We start from the raw sequence: 24,920 nt of genomic DNA, 5'->3' as shown, positions 1-24,920 counted from the left end.
GATTGGCAGGTGTACAAAAAACTAATTAACAATACTGAAATTACCCTTTTCTCCATCGTGCAGATGTTAGATTGTGGTATAATTGAAAACAACCATCAGTCACTTTCATGGACAGGGTGCATTAGAGGATATGATAGAAGTTTAAAAAGGAAATGATATCAAATGTGATTTTCAGGTCTATGAGCTGGAAAAGATGCTGCCAGTCTTCTCTGAGTGGAAAGTAGGGAGCACATGTTGATCTATGAAGGAGCAAATGAGAAAACTGCATGAAAAGGGATGACTCAGCACAGCCACTTGTTCTCAGTAAACAGGTGCGTCAGTCTCTTTCCTTCCAGTCCTCCCCATCCCTTCCTTCAATTCAACCATCTGTACTCCCCCCCTCCCCACTGGCTCTCCACCCTTCACTCCTCACTGTCTCCTTGCTACAAACTCACTCTTTCCTCTGCTCATCGCATTCGAGCCAAATCCCTGTCTTTGAATGGTCAGATCTTATGCTCTACAGGTTTTTATTTTGGAACAGAAAGCAGAGGATGTGCACTATTCTGTGCCCCTAACAGGGTCATAAACTGCACACACACACACACACACACACACACACACACACACACACACACACACACACACACACACACACACACACACACACACACACACACACACACACACACACACACACACACACACACACACACACACACACACACACACACACACACACACACACACACACACACAGCCTCCTGTGTAACATTTTGAATAGCTAAAGTTACAAATCAAGCTCACTGTGTGTTATAAAACATTATTAAAACTGATAAGTTAGCTGATCAGTGGACAGATGTATGATGCTTACCTAAAAACATTGTGTTTTCATATTCTTATCCACAAATGTCAGCAATTGGGCCCAGAGCTATACAACACTGATATAGCTTTGTCACTTTCAGCACAGACACCAACACACACACAATCAGGAACAGGCAGGGAACAGAGAGTGCTTCCTTTTCGGCTTTCCATGAGGCCCACCTTTCCTCTGAACAACATGGTGTGTGTGTGTGTGTGTGTGTGTGTGTGTGTGTGTGATCTTGTATGAGGCAGAATATATGCTGACTTCTATGCTTCTGAACTCTTTTATTTTGTGTGTGTCTGTGTGTGTCATTGCACATGCTGTGACCCTGTATAATCCCCTGAGCAGGTCGACCTCTTGTAAACTCATAAGGCTGAAAAACAAATATGAGTCTGTAGCAACGAGGAGACAGAGATTCACCCACCGCACATTTGAGTATCACTATGGAAACAGCCACCACTGGTTTGTTAGAGCTTGTCTGTCATGGGAGAAAAAGGAAACCAAAAAAAAATAATCACCATGACGACCCAGTAAAAAGAGAGTGGTCTCAGAAGTGATTCAAGCTTGTTACTTAATTTTGGCTTGTGCCACATTCTGCAGCCTGAGACTAAACAACCATCACACCTTTGTTATTAAGAAAGAGTCTTCTCTTGGATATGATTTTAGATCAGCATGTGCTTCCTATGATCCACTTAGAAAAGAGTAGGTAGATCTTTTCCATCCCATAGACCTGAAAGAATTATTTGATTAATTTTCTTTCACACTTCTATCCCACCTAGTCAATAAAAGTGGTGCTTGATAGAACATAATATAATTTTTATACTTCAATGTAACATCAGTAAGATAGAGATTTAAACAATATTTTCAGTATTTTCTTGGGGTCACACGTCTCTGCCACTAACCGACCCGCCTGCCTGCGCACACCCTGTCCTTATAAGTCCAAGAGACATACAGTGGATGAAGCAGAGACAAAAGCCAGAAGTCGTCTGACGTGCGAGTCACGGTTAAGTAAATTTCAAGCAGTTGTCAGACAGTACACATTAATGCGCTTTGGGGGCGTGGCTTTGACAAGAGGGGCTGGGCTGTATCGTTACGTATTGTCAAAGTGTAGCTTGCTTTTGCTAGCTTTTCGATGGATTACGAACCCCAGCTGTAATGACCATCTTTAGGGCATCTACCAATAGCTGTTGATGTTAATCTGCTTTATATTTTATAAATATTTTGAATATTATCATAAACTAGCAATATATATATTTTGCCTCTCCTTCTTCTGAGATCATTCCCATAATAAGTTTTGAATGTCACTGTTATGCATATTTCTTGTGTCGTAATAGTATACGTAAAAAACTTGGATTCTGTCTACAACAGAAACGATTATTTGATGACAAAGTGACTCATGCATTACCTAATGAACCTTTAAATAACATGGGCATTTCATTATTATCCTTTAAACATCAATTGATCCACATAGTTCCCAATTTTTCCCTTAAAAGTCTGAGATGATCTGAAGTTAAATAAAAACTTGAAACCAAAAAAAAAGTAATTTCTCTCAGATTGTTGAAAATATGTGATTTCTACATAAACAAAGCCTACAAAAATTCTAGTGTGCGATTTCATACAACTTTCTCTGCAAACCAGCCTTGGCTTTGTATTTGAAATGTCTTGAAATTTATCATATTTACTCTCTAACAATAATAATTAAGCAGTGAATAGAAACATAAGTTCAAAAAGTTAAGAAACTTTCAAATGAAAAGATTATATTCATACTCAGTTCTCATTTAACTTAAGTTAGTTTAAGATGGCTAAATTGTACCTTATGAGATTGAAGTCGAGCTAAAAGGGGGTGAATTGCCTTATTTAAATAATCTGTATAGTGTGTATGTAGGAGTGTAGTTGAACCCTCTCTTTGCTTAAAACGCTTTGTACATATCACTAATACTCTTATTATCTTATGAAGGTAAAAGCACTTTGTAAAAATCTCCCAGGCTGAGCTTAAGACAAACTCACTGAGCGGATGAGTTGTGTGTAAGATTTCACAAACACATGCATTGTAATGTCGGCTGTAATCAGACTGCATCTGCTTCATTTCCTGCCCTCAGGTGTACTGTAGAGCACAATTACACAGTATAATGCTTCGCTAACACCCCGCTCATTACGTGCACACACTAACTCAGCCCGCCACAGTGCCACACACACAGACACACACATACATACATACAGGATCCCACATATGATTAGAAGCTCTTCCCAGCAAACTCACACACACACACAGGCACACACACACACACGAACATAGGTGCACACACAACACTTGACAGACTGTTAAAACACCAGGAGATTACATTGCACTAAGCCATTATTAACGACCACATTAGATGAGCAGGAGAACTGGTGGTTGATAAATCTGAAGTCCTTTAAATTAAGTGGGGGTCTGCATGTCTGGAACAATAACTACTGTGTGGTGCATGTAAGCGCACAGATGTGTCCTCATATAATGTAGATGTAGATGAAAGTCAGCAAAAATGCTGTAAAAGTGTGTACTTGTGTGTGACTTTCAGATTGACCGCAACACAAATCACGATGGCCCTGATGAGGACTCACTCTCAAGATCCCCTCCAGAGCCCAATTTGTGAGTAACTCAGACCTGAAGTGGGTGTGCGCTTAAAAGTAATGACAATAATGACGGCAGCCACCACATGATGACGTCCATTACTCTCTACTCACACTAACCAGGTAGCCACAACTGGCACACACCCCTCTGCAGATTACATGGTGGGAGACCAACAAGTTCACGGGACATCATCGTCTGTCACATGACTTTAGTATGACATTTGAAGATATCTGTATAATCACACTCTCTACTCACGGCCTGGTTCCTGTCGGGCAGCCGGTAGTTGTGGTTCTGCAGCAGCCGACAGCCATCCTTTGCCAGACGCTGAACGGCCTCCAGCCCGAGCCGAGTGGTCAGCTCCTCGCGGCCGCACACAGTCCCCATACCTCCGCTGCCACTGCCACTGCCGCCACCGTCCCGCAATGCACACACCCCGCCCAGCTGGAACATAGGAGGCATGAAGACATATCTCAACCCACAGTCCCAAGACATGGTGGAAACACTCAGTGTCTGCTTGTAGAATGGAGGTCCATAGAGTTCAATGTTTTTGTCCCAAAGAGAACAAAACCACTGTGGGCATAATTCAGAAGCGTGCAATGACAAGTTTTCAAATTCCTCTTTATGTCCATGTGAGGAGAAAGACGCAAAATCCTGAGTCTATCTTGTTCTCTCTCTAATCATTCTTTGTCTCTTATTCTTTCTATCCATTATGGTCTGTAATCCCTTCATTTATGGCATTTTTCTCTCCTTGTCTTAGTCCGACTGCTCAGTATCAGACGATCTGGCATAGAAAGAGGGAGTGTATGTGATTAGTAGTATAAGTGGGTGGGAGTGTGTGTCTGTGTGGGAAGAGTGTGTGTGCCTGTCTCCTCCCCTCTGTAGACAGGTCTTAGAAATGTGTTCACCGTCCTCGTAGCCCAAATGAACTTGACTCAAAAGTAAAATTAAAAGAGAAGCACACAGACACCGAGACACACAGACAAAGAGAAACTCAGTAAATCAGCAACAGACAGAATATATTTCATTAAAAAAAGTTGTTGAACTGGAGAAACTAATTGCCCGTCTGTCCTCGGAGAGACTTGACAACAGAAAACATGGCTGTATGTGTGTGCTCGTATGATGGTAATCACTGTTGGTGTTAGCCTGGTCTGTTTATTTCCCTTGGATGAGAGAGAGGTGGGTATTTCATTTGAAGACTGTGAGCTCAACTATCCAATGGAGGGTAAAAAAAAAAACACAAGCACACACAGAACATGATGGAATATACTCCCACGCTTAATTTTGTCCCCTCCCCCCAATGACAGCTCTTATCTGGTCGAATAGCCATGTACACACAGAAGTCATATCAGGGCCATGGTCCAATGTCCCTTGCTGCTTCCTGTTAACCTGTTTTCAGCTTCCTGTCTAAGACGCAGAACACACAGCAGATAAACCTGTCTGCGAGCTGCGGGTTTGTATTGTGTTGCTGTCGCCGTCTATCTGCTTCTCTGTCCCAGGGCATCCTTATTTTGTTCTTTGTTCCCATGTATTTGAGATCTATGACAAGCGGGAACTTTCAATGAGTTGAAGAATAACTGAAACTAAACTACTCTGTGCATCAACAAAGGAAATGAGTCTTGGATTTCTTTGGGGTGGGTTTTATCATGCTCCTTCTTGATATATATATATATAAAACAAACCTAGCTTCATGTTACCGTCACAATCTGTAATGGTTCTCAAACCTCTCACAAGTATTGCATGAAGAACCCAACGACCAATGTGCCCCCAGTCGAGCTTAGGTGCCTTCATGATCGAAGCATCTCACTCACAGGTCACGTGTTGTTCTTTTGATCGCCTGGCCGATAAGAGCCTTCTACATATCATTAATAGCGTTCATGTTTGCCGTTATGAAAAACGCTGCAGAAAAGTTGTGTATTTGTGTTTACATTTGACCAGGACTGTCTTAGCTTGCTAAATCAGTCTACTAAATTCCGTCTCCTCATGCTGTCTGTGATCAGATGGAACTATATTCATAATATAACTATCCACTTGTTTCTTTGTTTTGCTGACAGACAACAACACAAGTATTAAACATTTATAGCCTATGATGTTAATGAGCAGTCATTGTAAAGCTGCTTTGCTGTGATCAAATTCAACATTGTACTTTACCATGATAAAATAAAATAAAAGATTAGGGGGAACTGACACCAGCTGTGCATTGATATCTGTACCAACATTTAAAACAATTGTAAAGAAAGACTCAATGAAAAGTTGTCATATTACAGTTTAGCCACAGAGCAGCTGTTACCACATCTAAATCAGCACGTTTTTAATATGTTTGCAGCTTGTAAATCAAAACAAATGTCAATGGCACTACTCTACACCACATGATGTGGTTAAAAAACAGACTCCCCACTTCTGAATCACAATTGAGCTGAATCCAGTGGACATGCAGCGTAAAGGGGGTCACAGAATAACCACTACGGTTTGCTTAGAAAAATGTTAAATGTTTAGTTTTTATTGTTTTTAGATTTTCTTGCACAAAATGGGAGTTTTGTCACTTCAGACCCCTACATTCATTTAAAAACTTCAATATGAGAAAGGAAAGCGACTCAATTGAAGTATGTGATGAGAAGTCAGTAGATCCCGTTTCTTTGTATTTAAGGGTCACAAACCAAAAACTAGAACCACTTATCCCCAATGCCGTAAGTATAATTAGGTTTTAAAGTTGCTCTTTTTTCAGCTCTCCTCCTCCCTCCCCATCTCTCTGGTGTAATCAGAGAGTGAATAATTGATGGTGAAGAAGAGGTTTCCACTGTACAAAGATGGCACCAGAAAGTAAGCAGGCGTCTGTACTCTGTTCCGACCCGGTTTTCAGCTACCTCACTGAGAGGCGCACGCACAAATACATATATTCAGATTATTCAATTAGTGATATTCACAATAACAGCATGGGTTCACTTGCACAGAATTAAGTAAAAAGTATCAGATCACATGATCAAAAGTAAGTTTTCAATCTAAATACTATTTAGGGTAATTTCTGTAGTCCTATAGGATGCAGAGAACTTCTTGATGATTTCACTTAGGTCAACATTATAAGTTAGGGAATTATTTTCTGATAAATATTAGATTGTCTCTCCAACTCTACTATATCGCTAAATCAGGTAAATGATATAACTCAGCTGTTAATCGATAACTTACAAAAGTGAAACATATAGAAACACCCTCACAAGTAATTTCACATGCACACACACCACAGGCAAAAACAATTCCCTGCTACACTGTACACAGTAATAACAACCACTATGTATGTCTTTCAGCAGAACTTAACAGGTGTATCACACCTAAACCACTGTAGTTTTTGTTTATGGGATATAAAGAGGGGATGTGCATGAGCTCCGGACTATACTAAATTATTATCTCCACAGTGTTGCACCAAAACTATAATCTTTTTGTGTATGAACAGTAGGTTTGTGTGTGTTTGTGTATTACCGGGCTGCTCTCCTCGCTGGGTGTGCGAGGCTCCTGTTGGTTTGTCTCTGGTGTCTCAGAGTCCTGCTCCGATACTATGATCATAAAGAGTTTTGCGTTAGACTGACAGGTCTTCACTCTCGTTAGCCAACATCGTCTTTGTCCCTCCATGTCCTCACAATGCATAGAGGGGGGGAGGATGCATACTTACAAGCTTTGCGAGTCTTTCGGGCGAGAGCGGCCGCCAACTCATTTTGTACCTATTGACAAAACAGCAGGAGACAAACTTTTATATATATATGGTAAGGTAAAACATCCAGTCTTCCTGCAGCCACCTTCGTACCATCTCAAGTATTTAATCATTATCAGGTTTGTTTCAGATTCTCTGATTCACATGCACAAACTGACCGTAGATGTGAGCCTCTCGAGAGCTTTCATCTGCAGAATCTCACTGCAGATGTCCCTGTTGCCTTCAGAGTCTTCCTCTGACCTTTACACATAAACACACAGGGCATTATTAGCAAATAAGCACATAATTCACAGCAAACTCTCTCTAGAGAAAAAAGTTTCCGTCGTGTAGAGTGCTCTCCACACTGCCCCCTGGTATGAAGTCAGAAGACTTGCATCCTACATTTACATTTACTGTATCTTTTAGCCTGATGCTCATACCGATGGACTTTTTCAAAATTATGTCAAAATATTACATAGATGGATACAAGTGGATTAAAGTTTGAGTTCTAAGGCAAATCTGATTCATGTAAATAATTTAAAATGAACTGAAAGTCATAGGTTATTTAACCATTTTAATTGTATCCTGTATCAAACAATTCATTATGGACAAAATATTTGTACTAAAATAGTCAATAAATCAAAATTGACTGTTAGGCCAACAATAAAGCAAAAAATGTAAAGTATTATACATTTTTTCTGTTTCAAAACGACATCTGCAAAACTGTTGGACTGCTGATCAGAAAAAAAGCCATTACAAAGTCATTGCATTAGGTGTGTAATGGTAATTGCATGACATCTTGTAGGCAGCATAATATATAGATTCATTTAAGACACAATCAACAGCGGTTTCATTAAGAGAGTAATGTTGGGTTGCAGTTCTGTCTTCAAGGCCTTGACTCAGTATCTTCGCATTAAGCAAATCCCAGCACCAGACTGCACTCCTTCATGTGGTTTCATTTAAAATAGCTCCAAGACACACCCTTCTATTGATGTTAGTAAAGCTGTGTGTGTGTGCATGTTCCATCTGGGTTCTGTGTTTAGGATGTATGTGTTACTCTTGAAGATACTTTTCAAGCCTGAGTGCGTGCGTGTGCATCTGTGTTTGTGTGTGTGTGTGTGCTGTATAAACAGGTGGCTGTTTTGAGGTCAACCCATTATTCCCACAGCAATAATGCTAGATTGTAGAGTTTGCCTACAACAGCAGCAGACTGCACCCAAGGGCCTCTCATCTAATATATAATAAACCCCAATGGCACTAGTAAAAGGTGTAAAGGAAAGAAGAGCTGTGTGTGTGTGTGTTTGTGTGTGTGTGAGAGTATGTTTTTATCTCTCTGATAAGGGAACGATAGATGCAGTAGAGGGAGAGATGGCGATTGTGACTTCCGCTATCGGCTCTGACACAGACAGAGATGGAGGTCGTTTGAGCAACAGATTAAAAGAGTGTGGAAATACGAAATCTTTCCGTCACTTTAAAAACAACGCAATGGTTGTCCTTTCCTTTCAGTATTTATGGTGGCTTGTCTCCTCCTTTTAAAATCAGAAGACAGCGGGACGGCTCAAACTTCTGCCAGAGCTTGATGAGGAACCCGTGCAAATGATCAGGCTGTCACTGCAGTTAAAAGCTGAGGGTTTTGTTAATGTTCCGTTTCTCAACAAATGCAGAAGATCATTAGTGAATCGTGGGATTTACTGTCTATTCTGAGCCAACATGCTAAATCTATTCTTCTCAGGATCATTAAGTGTTATTTTTCTCATAGCCTGGGTTCATTTGGTAATTTGATGACTCACAATGAGCCTGAATGTACCAGAGCTGGAGAAGAGGCACACTGGGTTGGATGTCAGCCATCATTAAGCAGCGCAGGGCGGTATTGAAAGAGGATTAACATGATCGGTGGTGGCACCACCTCCTTTTCAGAATTGAATATCATAAGGTATAGTCATGTTCTGTGATTGAACAGAACAGATAAGCCTAGGACCAAAGCACCAGGCAAAGTAAGAGCGTGGGTTCTCCTCCCATGATAAGGTTTCATAGTTTAGCTCTTGGTAATTCTGCTATTCCAGCAAAATGATGTGCAAAGAACTGGGAAAGGAAAACCGGCAACTTAACTGTTATCAATTGATGTCACGTTCAACTACACCAAACAATGAAGTATAGTATAGATGATGTAATGTATTTAATATACAGTGGAATGTGGGAGTAGGCAAAGGGATTTGTGGAATGAAGTTGTTTTGAGATTTTCATGTTTCCAACGTGGGTACAGTTCTTGTGAATATGATATCTCAAGGACCCCCAGAGGGGGATGTCTTCACATTTAGTACAAATGTTCAGTTGGACTCAAAGATTAAGTGATTCGATTTGTATAGTCGAAGGTCAAGGTTACAGTGGCCTTACAAACCATGTGCTGGCCTTTTCAACCTGATATCTCAACTCTGTCTTTGAGGAATTTCATAAATTTGATAAACTTTTGAATAGTTGTCTATTGGACTCAAGAGTAATTGGTTACCTCATGAGTCTGTGAAAAAACATTTTATTTACTTAAACTGCACTGGTTGGCAGAGCCATACACAATGTGGTATCTCTGGTTCCTCATCATTATGCCACTACTGCAGACTTGTGTTTGTGAGGTTAACACTGTAGCTCAGGTTGCTGTTGTAGTGTACTGCACATTATGGAGGTAAAATACTTCATTCTTAGGGTAAATCATGGTTTGTAGGCTTATACACAGTGGCAAAATATTCAGCATTCTGAACATACTATGAATATCTGTGCACCACAAAGCCTTGAGAGTATTTGTTGCAGGGCTGCTGTATTGGATTACATTACATTGTGTGTTCATACAATGGTAAAAAGGACACACAGCTTAGTGTATTTGATGGGGTAGAATTCATTCTCAAACCTTAACCTCTCTGGGATCAGTTTACAACCCGACAGCTAAACTTGATATGGACTTTAAATGAACAATTGCAGGGATTTCCACAGCAAGTGTAATGTGGAGGACATCTTGTCATATTTGAATATAAGGCAAAGTAGAAAGAGGGACAGAGACTTTCTTGCGAATAATGCTTATCAAAATTAAACTGAATTGATTTCAGATAGACAGCAAGGAAGAAGGAAACCTGTTTGTATGTTAATAGTTGACCAACTCAGGTAAATGGACAACTGCCTGAGTGAACTTTAGAAATCATTCAAGAAGCTATGAGGCAAGAAGATGAGGATTGACAGTTTCTTAAAATCAAGATTCTTGTTCCAAAACAATTAACTAATAAACTTCAAGTACAACACAAACAAATGAATGGAGACACATCACATGTCCAAAATACATGACCTGAAGTGGAATAACAACTCAACGTATCATTGCAAAAGCTCAGCAATGGCAGTTTAAAACAAAAAGCCTGATCAGTCAATCTACAGCAGACCGTCGACATGGCATCAAAAACACAGACAACCCGCTCCCTCAGGATGAATCCAGAAATAATGACAGGACTGTAAAGCAAGCAAAGAAGATCATCTCTAACCCCTTCACATCCTGCTCATGAGGCCTTCCAGCTCCTGTCCTCAAGGAGGCGCTACAGGTCACTACCTTCGGAGACTACTAACGATACAAAGAGCTTTTCCCCCCACATGTGCTGCAGAGTTTACTGAAACATTCCACCAACATTTGTGTGATTTATTCAATAGTTGTCAAAACAATCTATCCAAAGCAGCAATCACCAGAAGGAAGTTTAATAATCAGGTAATGTTGCCATATCAGGCATTACATTATACGTTAGAGTATAAATCTAATTACTGCAGCAAGACATGGAGACATAATTCATGATGAGCATGATCATCACACCGTCTTACTGCAGCACCTTCAAAGGTAGTGTATTCCTTTAACTACACATCTGTTAACACAGGCTGCCAATGTGAATTTGTCTTTGTTGCGAACATGTGCAGCCTGAAGATAAGCTTGAGATATGACACCTGCTCTTAACAGATATAATATCTTGTGATTGGATTTCAATGAATATTAGCCTAAATATAATATGACTGCGTGTTGACTGTTGAGTAAATACAAAAAAAAGAGAAGCACTAGGATTAGAACAGATAATCTGCACCGCATTTGACATATTCACATTTCTGGATAGTGGGAGGAAGTGGAAACGCGACGTCCATGTTTAGAGTCTATGATACAGGCTCTTCAAATTTCTGCTGAACAATCATCATTATTGGTTATGGGATCTAAGCAAAGCATTATTGAGGTGCCTGGAAGCTAGCAGGTGTTTTCCCTCCCGGCTACGACTAGTCTACTTTACATCAATGAGAGAGAAAAGGGGGATGAGATGCGGGAGGGGAGGGTGTGAGACGGAGAGAGAGAGGGTGTCGGCAAAGAGAGACACAGACATCAGCAGGGTAAGAGTGAGAATGCTGAATATAAGAAATGTATCTACGTATACGACTTATCTGCAAAAGTAAAACAACACATCTGCAGATGTCTGCACTCTGCAGCAACACTGATTGGAGGGCATATCTCCACTATATTGGATCTAAAGTAGTTGATGCAGAACATAGAGGTATGTACACTATGATACATGGGATTTATATTAGTAAGTGTGACGTTCAGATCCCCTTGCTGCTGTGCTCTCTCCCTGGTGTCTGTAAATACAGCCTCGGAAGGAGACACACATATGAATGCGTTGACGAGTGCTTTGGATACTTTGCTATTCATGTATACTCTTCCCCCGCCGCCACCAGCCCGCCTTGGTGTCACACTCACTCTTTTTCTCTGAGTGACAGATTGAGTTCAGTTGCAGCCTCAGCAGGAATCCCACACACAAAACTGGCAAAGCAAGGGAACCCTGGCTGACACCACTCTACATGTGTGTGTTAAGTGTGTGTCAAAGCCCATCTTGTGTTTATGGGTTATCGCATCATATGTCAGTTTTTGTGTATGAGTGCATTTCTCCTGTGGATGTGAAGGGGTGCACGCCTGCACACGAATGTCACGTAAGCAGATTGAGGATTTAAAACACTGAAGAGAGATTAGGTTTTTCCTGGGTGTGTATATGTGTTAGAGTACATGCACGGACATGAATGTCCTTGCAGGAGTTTCCGACGAGTCGACCGAATCAAACTTTCACTTTTCACAGTAAATCATCAGACAGATAGATGACCTCAATCATGAATCTAAACTAGAGACCTGTCACTTCTACTACCACAGCAATGAGCTTTCATTTTAGGTCAATGGAGATCATCCTGCATATCACAACTGAGTCACATTCACCATCAATTATGATCAACACTCACACACAGCTACATACAGTTACACACAGCGGTACAACCATGGAAACCACTAACTTTTCCTAACAACAAATGAATAGGACTCAGCAGAAGCTTCACCAATACACTGAACAAAACACATTTTGAGAAATTCAAGTAAGCAATAGTGTAGAGCTAGACCCATTGACTGTATATAAAGATGAATGACATGACTGTTCCCAAAAAGTGAAACCAAAGAGCTGGGATCGCCACCTGGCCAACATCATGATTGACGGCTGAGACTGACTCACGATTGGTTGAATATGTGTATCTGTAGAGCTCAAATATTTTGGCTGAAATCCTGGATAGTAGGAGGAAGTGACCACGTCAAGTGGTTCATCTGTGAAGCCCCGCGTTAGCTCATGCAGACCCCTGAAGCCACAGGATTAAGCTGACTGGCTCCAGCTATTCGCAATCGGCTTACAATTATTGGCTCATTTACAGATGTGTCTCTTGTAACATCCAATCACATTTATTCTGGTTCAAAATCGCTGAAAATATAATCTGACACTTTCTAAATGTCACTCTGACGATATCGCTGCAAACAAAGTTGGCCGCATCTCTGTTCACCACCACAAGCTCCCCTTGAAGTATTTTGATTTATCTGATTCGAAATTCATCCATCCATTCATCATTTGTAATCAGATATTATTGACACTTACGGGCTATTGGCCCTGCCTCCAGAGCGAAACTGGACATATGGGGCAAGTTGCAGGAGGAGCCTGACAGCCTCTGACAACTCCCCCTCATTGGAGCGAAACTCACAAGCGGCGGAATCGCACTCCTCGAAGCTGAACTGGTAGTATGAGTTTGAGTCCGAGAACACCACCCGCTGATCCACTGGAGAAAGAGCAGACACACAGGTAAACAACCGAGAAACGGAACAAAACCAGCTCCATTTCCTGTTGTGTCAAAAGACACGTTAGTTTGTATATTCTGCATCATGATTTGTCAATGACAAGTATTAACACTCTTAACTCATGGCCAAAGCCTTGATGGGAATATATGGCTGTGATAAATGCTGACACATTCAATTTAATTATCACAATACAACTGACCATGCTCAGAGCCAGACTGAAGAATGTGGCTTTAATTTTTTTAAGCATTTCTCTCAACTTTGCTGAAGTAGATATTGTTTCAGCTCCTGCATTCTGTCAGGCAGTTTGGTTGTTATCATTACACACAGACAGGGCTGAACATAAACTGCATTAAAATATTATTTAAGTAGCAGTAGAGAAACATGATGACAATTATTAACAGCCATAAAAACCGACTGCTCCCACAGTTGTAAATGTTTAAGTCACAGTATTCTAAGTGTGGGTGAAAATAAATGCATGTTATTACCACCTGCATTATTATGGAATGGATAAAAACCAACATATTTATTTGAAATTAACACTGGTAGTTAATATTGAACTTTTCTTGGTTAGAGAGAAGAGCTAAGACACGTTCTCCGAAATAGACTGAATGAGGTTTTTGTATCAGCTTTAGTGGATTAGCCAGACCAATGAACTGCACCTGAGCAGGACTTCTTCATTCTTTAAAGAGCCTTTGAATATTGCACTGACAGTATGTGTGTGCAGTCTTTACAAAGATTAGTGATATAAACACAGTTTCTACAATTTCTTGACGTCTGCTCCTCTGAATACAGAAACATGGGTTGTCATATGTGAATATGCCAATATCAAAGTTAATATTCTATCACAGAGTTGATTGTGTTTTACAATTTTATTTGTTATTATATAATATGGCAGAATTTCTGATATCAACCTGGTTAACAGGTTCATCTCTCGTCTCTTCAGAGATCTGTACATTATGGCTGATGTTGCTGCAAGGTGACTATAAATTTTGAAGCGCAGTCCAACCCTGAAGCGTATTAGAGTGAGTGTGTGTAGCATATGTGAGACTGTGTGTGTGTGTGTGTGTGTGTGTGTGTGTGTGTGTGGTTGTGTTAATACCAGACAGCAGGACTCCAAGCTCCAGCAGCACCTGCCAGACACGCACAGCAGTAGTCCGACAGCGCACGTACACACACTGCTCGCACAACCACTGCACCAGTTCCACGCCCACATAGCTACGCCTGTTAAAATACACACACACACACACACAAACACATGTTTATCACACAAGTCCGGTCACACAGTGTTATGATCCAGAGGCAAATAAACCTCTACCTTCAGCACAAAGCTCGTCTTTATTTAATCAATATCCATTGATTATTCATTAGTTCTCTGTAAGCCTTTTCCTCTGAAACACTGAATAGTTTCCGTCTGCCCCCCCCCAGCCCCCGAGATATACGCCTGCGTCTGAGTGTCTGTGCGTGTATCAGCTATGAGCATCTATTTATATTCATGTCCAGATGTTCACATTGTTTATACATGCATCTGTATGTACTGTTCAATGTGTGCAGTATGAAAGTGCATGTATTCCCAGAGCATCATGTGCTCCACTGTATAATGTCTACGTCACACCATATCTGTCTTACTGCATAAACACCGCAAGTGGCCAATCAGGACAAGGCTCAAAACTGACTGGTGAGTCAGTGTATATGCTTCATCGGACATATTGATTCTGCCTTGAACACAGACACACAAACACAGAGACAGAGTGTACCTTATGATTCTGGCCAGGTGTATCTTGTCTTTAGCTGGGTATGGTCCATGAGAGAGGAAGGCATTCCTTACAGCCCGACCGCCACATGGAAAACTCTGGGAGCAGGACTGACACACACAAAGACGCATCAAGAATAAATGTTTTGCCTGAATATCAGAAAATTGCACATAAATATCAAATAAAGCTCATCTTGTCTTCGTTTCGGATTGCAGTTCAAGGAGATAGAGAGCTAGGTGGCTACATGTGACTGTCATTGGCCGACTCAAGGACAGCTCGATTTCTTTCCCCCCTGAGCAACGAAACATTGACTGTGTCTACACGCGCTCTGCAATAATCCTGCTTTTGACACTGTTGCAAAGAAAGATTGTATTTCTATTAAGCTGATTACATGGGCAGCTTGTTCTGCTCCATTGATATTCCCTATGCATGCGCCATAGTGGAGTTCACTTAATGGCGGATGAGGCTTCATTTGCATTATGGTACATTATAAGTGAGTCCATCTGGTGTCAATTCCACCTCTGATGATGTCTCGTCTTGTTACGTTGACGATGTCGCCTTGTGGCTGTATGGGTGCCATTTTAAAACTTTATTTCAAGTCATGACTCGTCAATTAAATGATTTTTGTAGTCAGATGGCGGTGCATGTATCAGCTAAACTGACTTGATGCTCTGCAAGATTAAAATGAAACATGTGGGTGTTTTTACCACTAGTAGTGCTGTGGAGTATTTTTGTGTCCATACTGTGTTTGCATCTCATTGCAAATGCAAATGCAAACACCTCCAAAAGCACACGGCTGACAGAGAATGATTTCCCGCAGATGGATTAATGGTATCTTTTAAAAAAGGTATTTCTTCTGGTGATTTGCCTTTATTGATAGCAGCAGCACTCCTTACAGCACTTGTAACATAAAATAAACAGAGGATAAAAACATAGATATACACAGAGCAGGTCTCAATATATAGTAAAAAAACATATGCAAGAAAGATTTAGCTGGCTACATTAAGGTCCATTCATATAATGGTGAGATATAGTGCTAACCAGAATGCTGCCGTATACGGGTGTTGCAGTTTTTGACACACACAATTTTTTTATTTCAGCTGTGTGTCTCATAGAAGGTTTCAGACCTTAAAGCAAAATCACTGATCCTTTGTGGAGCAGCAAGATGATGTCATCAATGACCTTCAAACACAGAGCCTGGATTTGATAAGGCTCACACAACCAGCAGTTGAGTCCGACTTCATATTTCATAATTCCAGACTTTTGTTGATAAAAATAAAACCAAATTACTCTGCAGGGGATTGAATGAGACTTAAAAACATTTTCAGAATGTTCAATTGTTATATAATACCCATCACACTATATTTGTTAAAACGTGAATTGCTTCAAATTTTCAAGATGTTCAACAAAGCTTTGCAAAATATTATCTAATATCTACAGTGTGTATGTGTATGTGTGTGTGTGTGTGTGTGTGTGGTGACAACAACTTTGAAATAGCCTGAGGTAATATCACTGGTGACATCACATGTATTGAGGCTAAACAAACACAATTTCGCCTTGCAGCCAAACTAAAGCGATGACATCACCTGTGTGTGTGTTTCCCCACCTTGTGTACTGTAGGTCCGGTACTAGGTCCAGGGATAGTGTCAGGTGACTGCTGTTGAGAAAAGGTACACACAAAGCATTAGAGCCAAAACACAATGAAGTGCACACATTAAACACACTGAACAAACAAGACTGAGGTGAGAAAGACCAGTTTAACCATTCCAAAACCATTAGTCAGGTTTTGGTTAAACCCAACTACTGCTCATACACTGACTTTCTGGTTTTATTATAAAGAAAAAGAGAAAAGTGTGTATTTTCTCACCTAAATGCCTTAATGCACATCAATATGAGACCACATTTAACAATAATAAACAATACAAATATGTGAATTGGCTCCATTCTTCCCTCCAAAAAGAACAAATATTGAATTGACAACATGATAAATCTTTTTGTGATCATATTACAGCTTTTTCCCTGGGCAGATCCACTTCACCTCTACTTCCCCCAATCAGGAAATAAGCTCTTAATCTTTATGGATTAATATTGTGCCTGAGGAGCTAGATGACAGTCGACTCAAATTCACGAATCAGAACTCAGGCAGTAGGATCCAAAATGTTTATATCACAAATCAGGTTTCAGTGCAACATCTGTCTGAAAACGATCAGACAAAGGTATCAAAAAAAGCTAAACTAGAGTAAAAAATTCAAGAAATTTGTGGGGTACTTGTAAAGGCCAAACCTCCGACAAGGCAAAAATTCTATCACGCCATGTAAAAGAAAATAATTTGATGGGTTCTTCCTTCGGTCATGCCCAACCCCTCAGAAAGATTTCAAGGGAATCGGTTTTGTACTTTTCAAGTTATCCTGCGAAGTAACAGACAGACAGACAAACAAGCAAACCGCAATGAAAACATAACCTCCTTTACAGAGGTAACCATGTCGTAACCACAAGTGGTGAGGAGAAATGTCTGGAACGCAGGAGACAAGGTGCTGAGACGAATCAACACGGAGAGAAGGAAACACAGAGACAATGAGACAAAGGTGAATCACGGGTGAATCAGGGCAGGGCAGGTGATCCACAGGCGGGAAACACATGAACGCAGGAAGTGAAGTCGTCTCAAACAAGACATGGCATTTCCAAACTAAATCGGAAATAATAACTGATAAAGATAGAAACAAACACACATGGCCTTAGCAGAGGAAGATGCAACAATGGTGGTAAATGTATACATCTATTTTTTAGTTTTTTTCACTGCAGAGTAATACGGTCAAATCAAATCTTTACAGGTTTTATGACTGAATGTGGTTTCTCAAAAGGTAATCGTAAAAGAGAAAATATTTGATACATTAAAACATTTATAGATCCAAACTATATCTTCTGCTATTAAATGAGCAGTATTTACCTTTCCAATAGTAACAGTACAGACACTTAACAGTTATAAAAATAAGCTTAATGACAATACATCCCTGAAATGTTGGGATGTTGTATTGTTTTAGAAGACAAAGTCACTGTGGTTGGAAGACACATTCTGACACTGATTAACAGATATATAATCTCTGAAAAACAAATTATGTTATGATTTCAGGTTAAATACACTGAACACAACATAGAAAATATAAAGATATAGAAGCAGTATTTTGTAATTGCTTCAACTGAGGAAACTCTCAAACTCAGGAGATAGGGAAACAGGGAGATGCAGCAAGATCAAATGATGGAGCTAATGAAAAGAACCTATAAGCCACTATGGAGGATGGATGAAGATGAAGAAATATAAACAAGTTGACGTGTGAGAGAAGAACAGAACAGAAGGAAGGCTGTGAACAATTCCAAGGCCATGAATATATGAAAGCGGATGTGAACATGACAGATGGAGAGGGAGAGATAAGAGTGGGTGGGAGACATCGTCTTAATTGTAAGAATGAGAGAGAGAGAGAGAGAGAGAGAGAGAGAGAGAGAGAGAGAGAGAGGCAGACAAAGAAGGAGAAAAGGAGAAATTCTTGGCTGTGTCTTTGGGTTGAAATAAATGATAGAGAGGGATGATTAGACAAATGTGTGTGTGTGTGTGTGTTTGATCCTCATTAGAGTGATGATACTGACTGTAACTCACCTACTCGTGTCAAACGAACAGTTTAGCATTTTGGGAACTGTGCTTTATTGGTTTCGGACAGAACAGTTACGAATACCACTCTGATTTCAAATATGAGGCAACAGCCAGCAGCAAGTTAGTTTAGCTTGGCACACATATGGTAACAGTGGGAAACAGCTAGCCTGGCTCCATCCATAACAAAATCCATCTCCTACCAGCATCTCTAAAGCTCAGTAATTAACAGATTATGTTTTAATGGTTTAACACAAAACATGAATTGTAAAACAACAACTTGTGGGTTTTTTGGTGGCTGTGTGGAGCACTATGTGTCTTCTTGATGATTCGATTATCTTTGAAGCTGCTGCTGACTGTATCTTCACATTAACAAGATCAATATTGGAGTTGTCTGACTCTGGGCAAGAAAACAAAGATAAGCATTTCCTAAAATACTGAAGATCACAGAGTGGTGTCAGACGACGGAACAACCATAAAATAGTGATTTGACGGCTGCTGACACAGTCAAAGCTGTCGCCCCTATGCGCTGCACTGAGATGCTGATCAAATCACTATTACTCGTGTGCTGTGTGATCACCCACAGTAAATCCTCTGGAGCTTAGATGATCAGTCAATGAATTGATCTGTCAATCAGCAGAAAGTTAAACGAAAACTTGAGCATTTTATATTTTATGGGGCGTTTTCACACATGACTGACACTAAGGTTCAAGTCTGTTACATTGTTTACATTTGACCTGGTTTGTTTTGGTTTCACATTGCCATTTATAGAGCACAATCAAATATATTGTATGACGTAATTACATCCTGTCTTCATCACCTACGTGGGCAGTATCTACCTGTACTTGACATTGTCTTGTCATGTCTGACGTTGGCGTGTTGTCAATTTAGCAGGTACTTTCCGTTCCAATGGAGAATATTAATTAACCACTTCCTTATTGATTTCATTGCCACTGTAACATCATTATGGTTTTACTACCAGCATCATCAGTGTCGTTGTGGTTCACCCGTAAGGCTTCTGCTTCTTTTTCTTCTTCTGTTGTTTAATGATGACTCAATTTCCTGCAATTGATCCAAAAGTCCGAACTATCCAAAACAGTGTTTTCACAGCCCAAACAAACCGAATCCCGAACGAGACTCTTTTCTCTGCTTCACTTTGTTTTCAATCATTAGTAAACTGAATATCTTTAGGAAATAATGATTCAATGAAAAGACTCCTTAATTGAAGAACTTCTAGTTTAGTGCATAGAAATTCCCACAATGCAATTTTTTCCCTTTCATAATCATTTTCAAAAACGCAAAGTTTTTTCTCTAAAAATAATTAGTTCAGTGTAAACATACTCCCAGATATCAGTTAAAACAAGACTGTTTCTGTTTGAGTGTGATGAAATGCAGTGTTTGGACTGGGGGCGAAGTAGAGCACACCAGCCGACCATGCACGCAGACTAAATAAATTGTCTGACTCTCGCTATGTCTGTCTCACTCCTTCCTTCTCTCTTCCATCTTGGCCACTGTATCTTGTCTCTCCATCTCTTTGTCTCCCTGTTTGGTGAACACAGATCTCTCGAGGGCTCTTTGTTTCTCCACCATCACGTCTTCTCACAAACACATTCCAGACACTCACACCAGAGGTGTTTCATTCATAGTGTATCACACGGCCAGAGAGATGAATGCCGGCCATGTTCCCTCAGTCTCTTTTGTCATTTTCACAGACACGCACGCACTCACTCCATCCATCCTCCATCACAGCCCGTCGCTGTCGGTACACTAGAAGCCAAAAGAGAGTAGCGGAGAACAAAGAAGAGGAGGAATGAGGGCTATAAAGAGAGAGCTCATGCTGACACACTTAACTTTGTGATGACTTCAAAGTGTGTATACAGAGAGGTGGGGGGGGGGGGGTCATTATCTGGAAGAAATGGATTACTCTCAAATTAGATTGGAGCTGTAGTGCGGTATGCTTGGCAAGCCCCCTCTCACACATGCGCACACACACACACTTTGAATTTGTGCTAAGGCCCTGTCGACTCCTCGACAGATCCATCATTCGGGGAAGTTAAAATGGAGACATCAAAGCAGCTTTAGCTCAATGGACACCACATACAAACAAACACAATAAAACTAATAAGCAATCCCTATCTGTAAGCACATGTGACCTTTCGCTTAGGACGAAATGATCAGTATCTGTGTTCATTGGTACCACACTAATTTACCAAGTACCTTGTAACCAAGCTTATATTTTTGTCTTGGATCTTGTTGATATGCCAACAATCAATATTAAAGCTTGAGTAGCCTGAAACTGATTTAAAAGAAAGGTTGTTTTTGAAAAAAGTGTCAATATTGGAATTCTTCTTAAAAAGGTCCAGGGTTTCGGATTTAAAGGGACGGGAAGAAATGGATTAATTCGGTTTTCAACCATGGCCATGTTGCACCACTATGTGAAAACAGTAGCTCAGAACTGAAAATTGAATTATTATGTTACCTGAGGGCCATCATAGTCGGGGGAAAAGGAAAACTAGTGCAACATCCAACATTGGCCCTCAACTTCAAAATAAAAGTTTAGCGGACAAAGTTGACCTGCCTTTACCGGGGCGTGTTCATACTATACCACACTACTATACATTTGTATTTTTTCACCCAAATATTAACTGTGGACTCTACATACTGTATACAGTATTGTTCATGTCCTGTAGGTGTATGTATAAATATAAATGCACATTTAAGTTGGGAATTAAGTTAGGTCTTTATTATTATCATAAGCCACTGTTTTGGTGCAATTGTACATGTAGAAATGAGATCACCCGGTCATCAACCCTTCCCTGAGATTGTTAAGTCTGAGAGCTTACATCATGGCTATAGTAATATCATTTTATAGTCTCAAATATGTTTTCAGCAGCATACTGGACATTATGCATACAATGTTTTTAATTTAACCTAAGAAATCATTAGCGGAGGGAAGTAAGACGAAGATGCTGCAACCCCAAATTAACGTACATAATATACTTTGCCCCCTTTAAGTATGAAAACAGGAACCAACAAAATACACATACACACAAATTGAACAAAAACCTATTACACTATGTTGTCTAACTTTTGAATGGGATGTTCATTCTGGTTTTAATGTTCTACTCATCTGCTATAATTGATTGACTAAAGGAGCCTTTCAGGAATCACAATGTACTTGTACTAGTCTACAAAGGCAAATGATAAATGAGGGCTCTACATGATAACCTCTGCAATTTGATTGAAACTAGGGGTTAGTAGCAAACAGTTAAATATGTTGGGTTCTTTTTTTTTTAAAACAATGGTATCAGATCAGTTATTTACTCATATAAAAAATCCAGGTATTAGAGTCAGTATAAGGATGGTAGAGTAGGACATCATTGGCCTTAAAGATATACGCTATTAGATCAAATTTTGAATTACTGGTGGCAGCATTATGTTTTAAGAGTTAGGTTTTGTTTAGTGTCTCAAGCTGTAGCTCACACTCATATTTCTTCCTATGTTTTGTTGTCAGCAACAAAATTCTACTGAAAAAAAGAAAACAACTCATACTAAGACTAGTTGCAGAAAATTGACTTATGGTTTGAGGGTTTTGGTGGTAAACTCAATTTCCCTGGCTAAAATGTAAACTACTGCCAGGATAAAGGGTTTTCATATTAAAGCCAATGAAGGACTAATTATTGAATACCAGAGCAAGTCACAACAGAGCTCTAATGTAAGAGGATTCTCCAAGGTGAGGCCGCTGCATGCTGGAACCGAAGGTGACAGATGGCTCTGTGCAATACAACAATTTTAATGGGGTGCGTGAAAAACTGCTTATGTCAGATGTTTTGCCCTTTTACAATGCTGCAAAGAGTAGAGCAGAAAACATAAGTAATAGCTCAAGATGCTGCATGGATGAAAGATGAGTGAAGAGGCGTCCACCGGAAACAGCACTAAGAGATGCCATTTCAGGCCAGTGATTTGAGATGAAGTCACCATTTGCAGTTAGCGCTCGAAATGCAGAGCAAAAATCTAGTGTTCCTCAGTGACATTTTGGGAAAATGTATTTGTGCAGGCGTGTGTGTGTGTGTGTGTGTCAGGTGAAGCATAGCCAACTGACAGCGTCTAGAGAAAACCAGTCTGCACAGAACAGCCCATACCTTTACACCACTTACCCACGCCTCATCACACTAACCCACACATGATCACTTGCACAAAGTCGGAGGAGGAGAGGAGGAGAAAGACATTTTTTCTTCATCTACTCATTATCCCCCTGTCTTTGCTTTCCTTAAGCTCAAACACAGGCAATGAACTATACACTACAGGAAAACAATGCAGGATGGCTTTTTAGAAGGGATTTGTGATCCATTTCATTTAAATATCCTTAAATAGAAATGTCCTATTCACAGACTTTCTTTAGAAATTGATAGTAGGAGGTGATAATAAAACAAAGCGACCTCCATCTGTAGATCACGAAACATCACTTAAAATAACACGATGTGACATGACATCCGCTGTTCACCTTCCCGGCCCAAACGGGGCTTTACACGACTAATGCTGCATATTTTTAGCACAACTGGCAGCAGTGGCACCTGGCAATCACGTCTGTGGTTCCCACAACAGAGGGAATGGTTCTCTCTCTCGGTTGCCACCAATGATGAAGATGATTGGAGCTGACACTCTGCGCAGCTATTTGGCTTGTCAGGTAAGTTTATTCCATGTCGGGGCACTCAGAGTCCCACTCATTTACTGCTTAGTTGACCAATCATCACGAAAAAAAGAACATGAGTGAGATCTCTACAGATTTCCCCCCAATTTGGATTGTTGCCTCACAGCTGATGAAGAGATTTCTTTATTTACAAGAGAATGGAGGAGTTATGAGTCAATCAAAAGACAAGATGAAAGAGCTATTATTTTGCTAATCAGTTCATCAATGCAGCAATTTATCAAGTTAAATCATCAGCTGTCAAAAGTGACAATAAGCTGTTTTTTTCTGTATGTATGTTTGAGATGGAGCAGATGGGTCTGAGGAAAACAAAACTTATGATGCAGGTTTTAGTGATCAGTGAAATCGAATGAAGAGAATGTTAGATTTGTGTGTAGCATATACACATTTGGTCTAAATAGGAGTGTGTTTGTGTAGGTGTGTGTGTGTGTGTGTAATGAGTCGGTTGGTCTAACCAAAAGAAGACATCTAAACATATGATGCACGTTTTCCAATTTTTTGGGATCAATTAATTGATCAGTGGCAGTCAAATGAAGATAATCATTGTCCACTGTTAGATTTGTGTGTCTACATAGGTGTGTTTGTGTGGCCTATGTGTTGGGGAGGTAGTGTTGCCTTGACTACCGGAGTGTGAAGGTATGGTGTTCAACAGCAGCTCACATTATTATGGATGTAGCTTGCGGGCGCGTGTACGTACGTACACAGACACAGACATACAAACGCATGCACGCACGCACTCTGCGACAGTTGTAAGCTCCTGAAAACACCTGAGTCGTGACGGGGTTATGAAACAGCCCGGGAGCACCGCGCGGTGTCGGGAACAGAGAAATCTACCGGGGGCTCGGGTTCACGTCACATGAAACACGGAAGGACGGTGGTCCCTCCGTGTGGAATACTCACGCTCTTCTTCCGCAGGTGCAGTCCGTGCTTGAGTAGCCCCGGCAGGTCCCGGATTTTGTGTCTGAGCTGAGCCTGGTCCCGTGCGCTCCGGTTCCACCGCAAGCCCGCGAGCAAGCCGTCCTCTGCGGGCTCCGAGTCCTCCATGGCTGCTTCTCCTTGTCCTCGAGCTGCCTGTCCCCCGGTTCCCTGTGTCTACTGTCTCCTCACGAGAAAGCGCACTGCCGCACGCTCGCCATTTCCCCCCGCCTCGCGCGCACACTCGTCCGCGACCTGCATCTGCGACCGAACCGCGCGCGCTGCTTAACGACCCGCTGAGTGTGTTCCGCAGCACGCGACGCTGCTGCTGCTCCACCCAACGGCTCGCGCGACCAACTAGTGCCAGGTGTGTGAGAGAGAGTGTGCGTGTGCGCGCGCGTGGCATTTTTTTTTTATAATACATCACTGTGAGGACCTTTTGGTTGGTCCTCACAAATTCAATGACATGTTTGAGGGTTAAGACCTAGTTTAAGGTTTAGGTTTATGTGAGAATAAGTGTTAGGGTTAAGCATTTCGTTATGTTGGTGAGGGTAAGGGGCTCGGGAATGCATTATGTAAATGAGTGTCCTCACAACTATAGAGAGACGTGTG

At 40.8% G+C, this 24,920-nt stretch overlaps 1 protein-coding gene across 2 annotated transcripts in view; it reads right to left on the bottom strand.

Moving 5' to 3' along the window:
* Positions 1 to 24,654, bottom strand: part of rapgef5a (Rap guanine nucleotide exchange factor (GEF) 5a) — a 42,679-nt gene extending 18,025 nt beyond the window's left edge. The window contains exons 1-9 of one of the 2 annotated variants that reach the window (XM_062409812.1): positions 24,294 to 24,654; positions 16,649 to 16,696; positions 15,046 to 15,152; positions 14,391 to 14,512; positions 13,095 to 13,272; positions 7,311 to 7,392; positions 7,114 to 7,162; positions 6,924 to 6,997; positions 3,708 to 3,893 (exon numbers count right to left, since the gene is read on the bottom strand). In XM_062409812.1, coding sequence (XP_062265796.1) covers positions 3,708 to 3,893; positions 6,924 to 6,997; positions 7,114 to 7,162; positions 7,311 to 7,392; positions 13,095 to 13,272; positions 14,391 to 14,512; positions 15,046 to 15,152; positions 16,649 to 16,696; positions 24,294 to 24,437 — 990 coding nt within the window. In that variant the 5' untranslated portion in view covers positions 24,438 to 24,654. Of the gene's footprint in view, positions 1 to 3,707; positions 3,894 to 6,923; positions 6,998 to 7,113; positions 7,163 to 7,310; positions 7,393 to 13,094; positions 13,273 to 14,390; positions 14,513 to 15,045; positions 15,153 to 16,648; positions 16,700 to 24,293 lie in introns of both variants that reach the window. The other variant, XM_062409811.1, reaches the window with a different exon arrangement.
* Positions 24,655 to 24,920: the final 266 nt, after the last annotated feature.

Source organism: Platichthys flesus, chromosome 17 (genome assembly GCF_949316205.1).
Source record: "Platichthys flesus chromosome 17, fPlaFle2.1, whole genome shotgun sequence".
Classification (NCBI taxonomy): domain Eukaryota; kingdom Metazoa; phylum Chordata; class Actinopteri; order Pleuronectiformes; family Pleuronectidae; genus Platichthys; species Platichthys flesus.
Note: the sequence above shows the minus strand (reverse complement) of the source record. Positions and strands in the feature narration are given on the sequence as shown.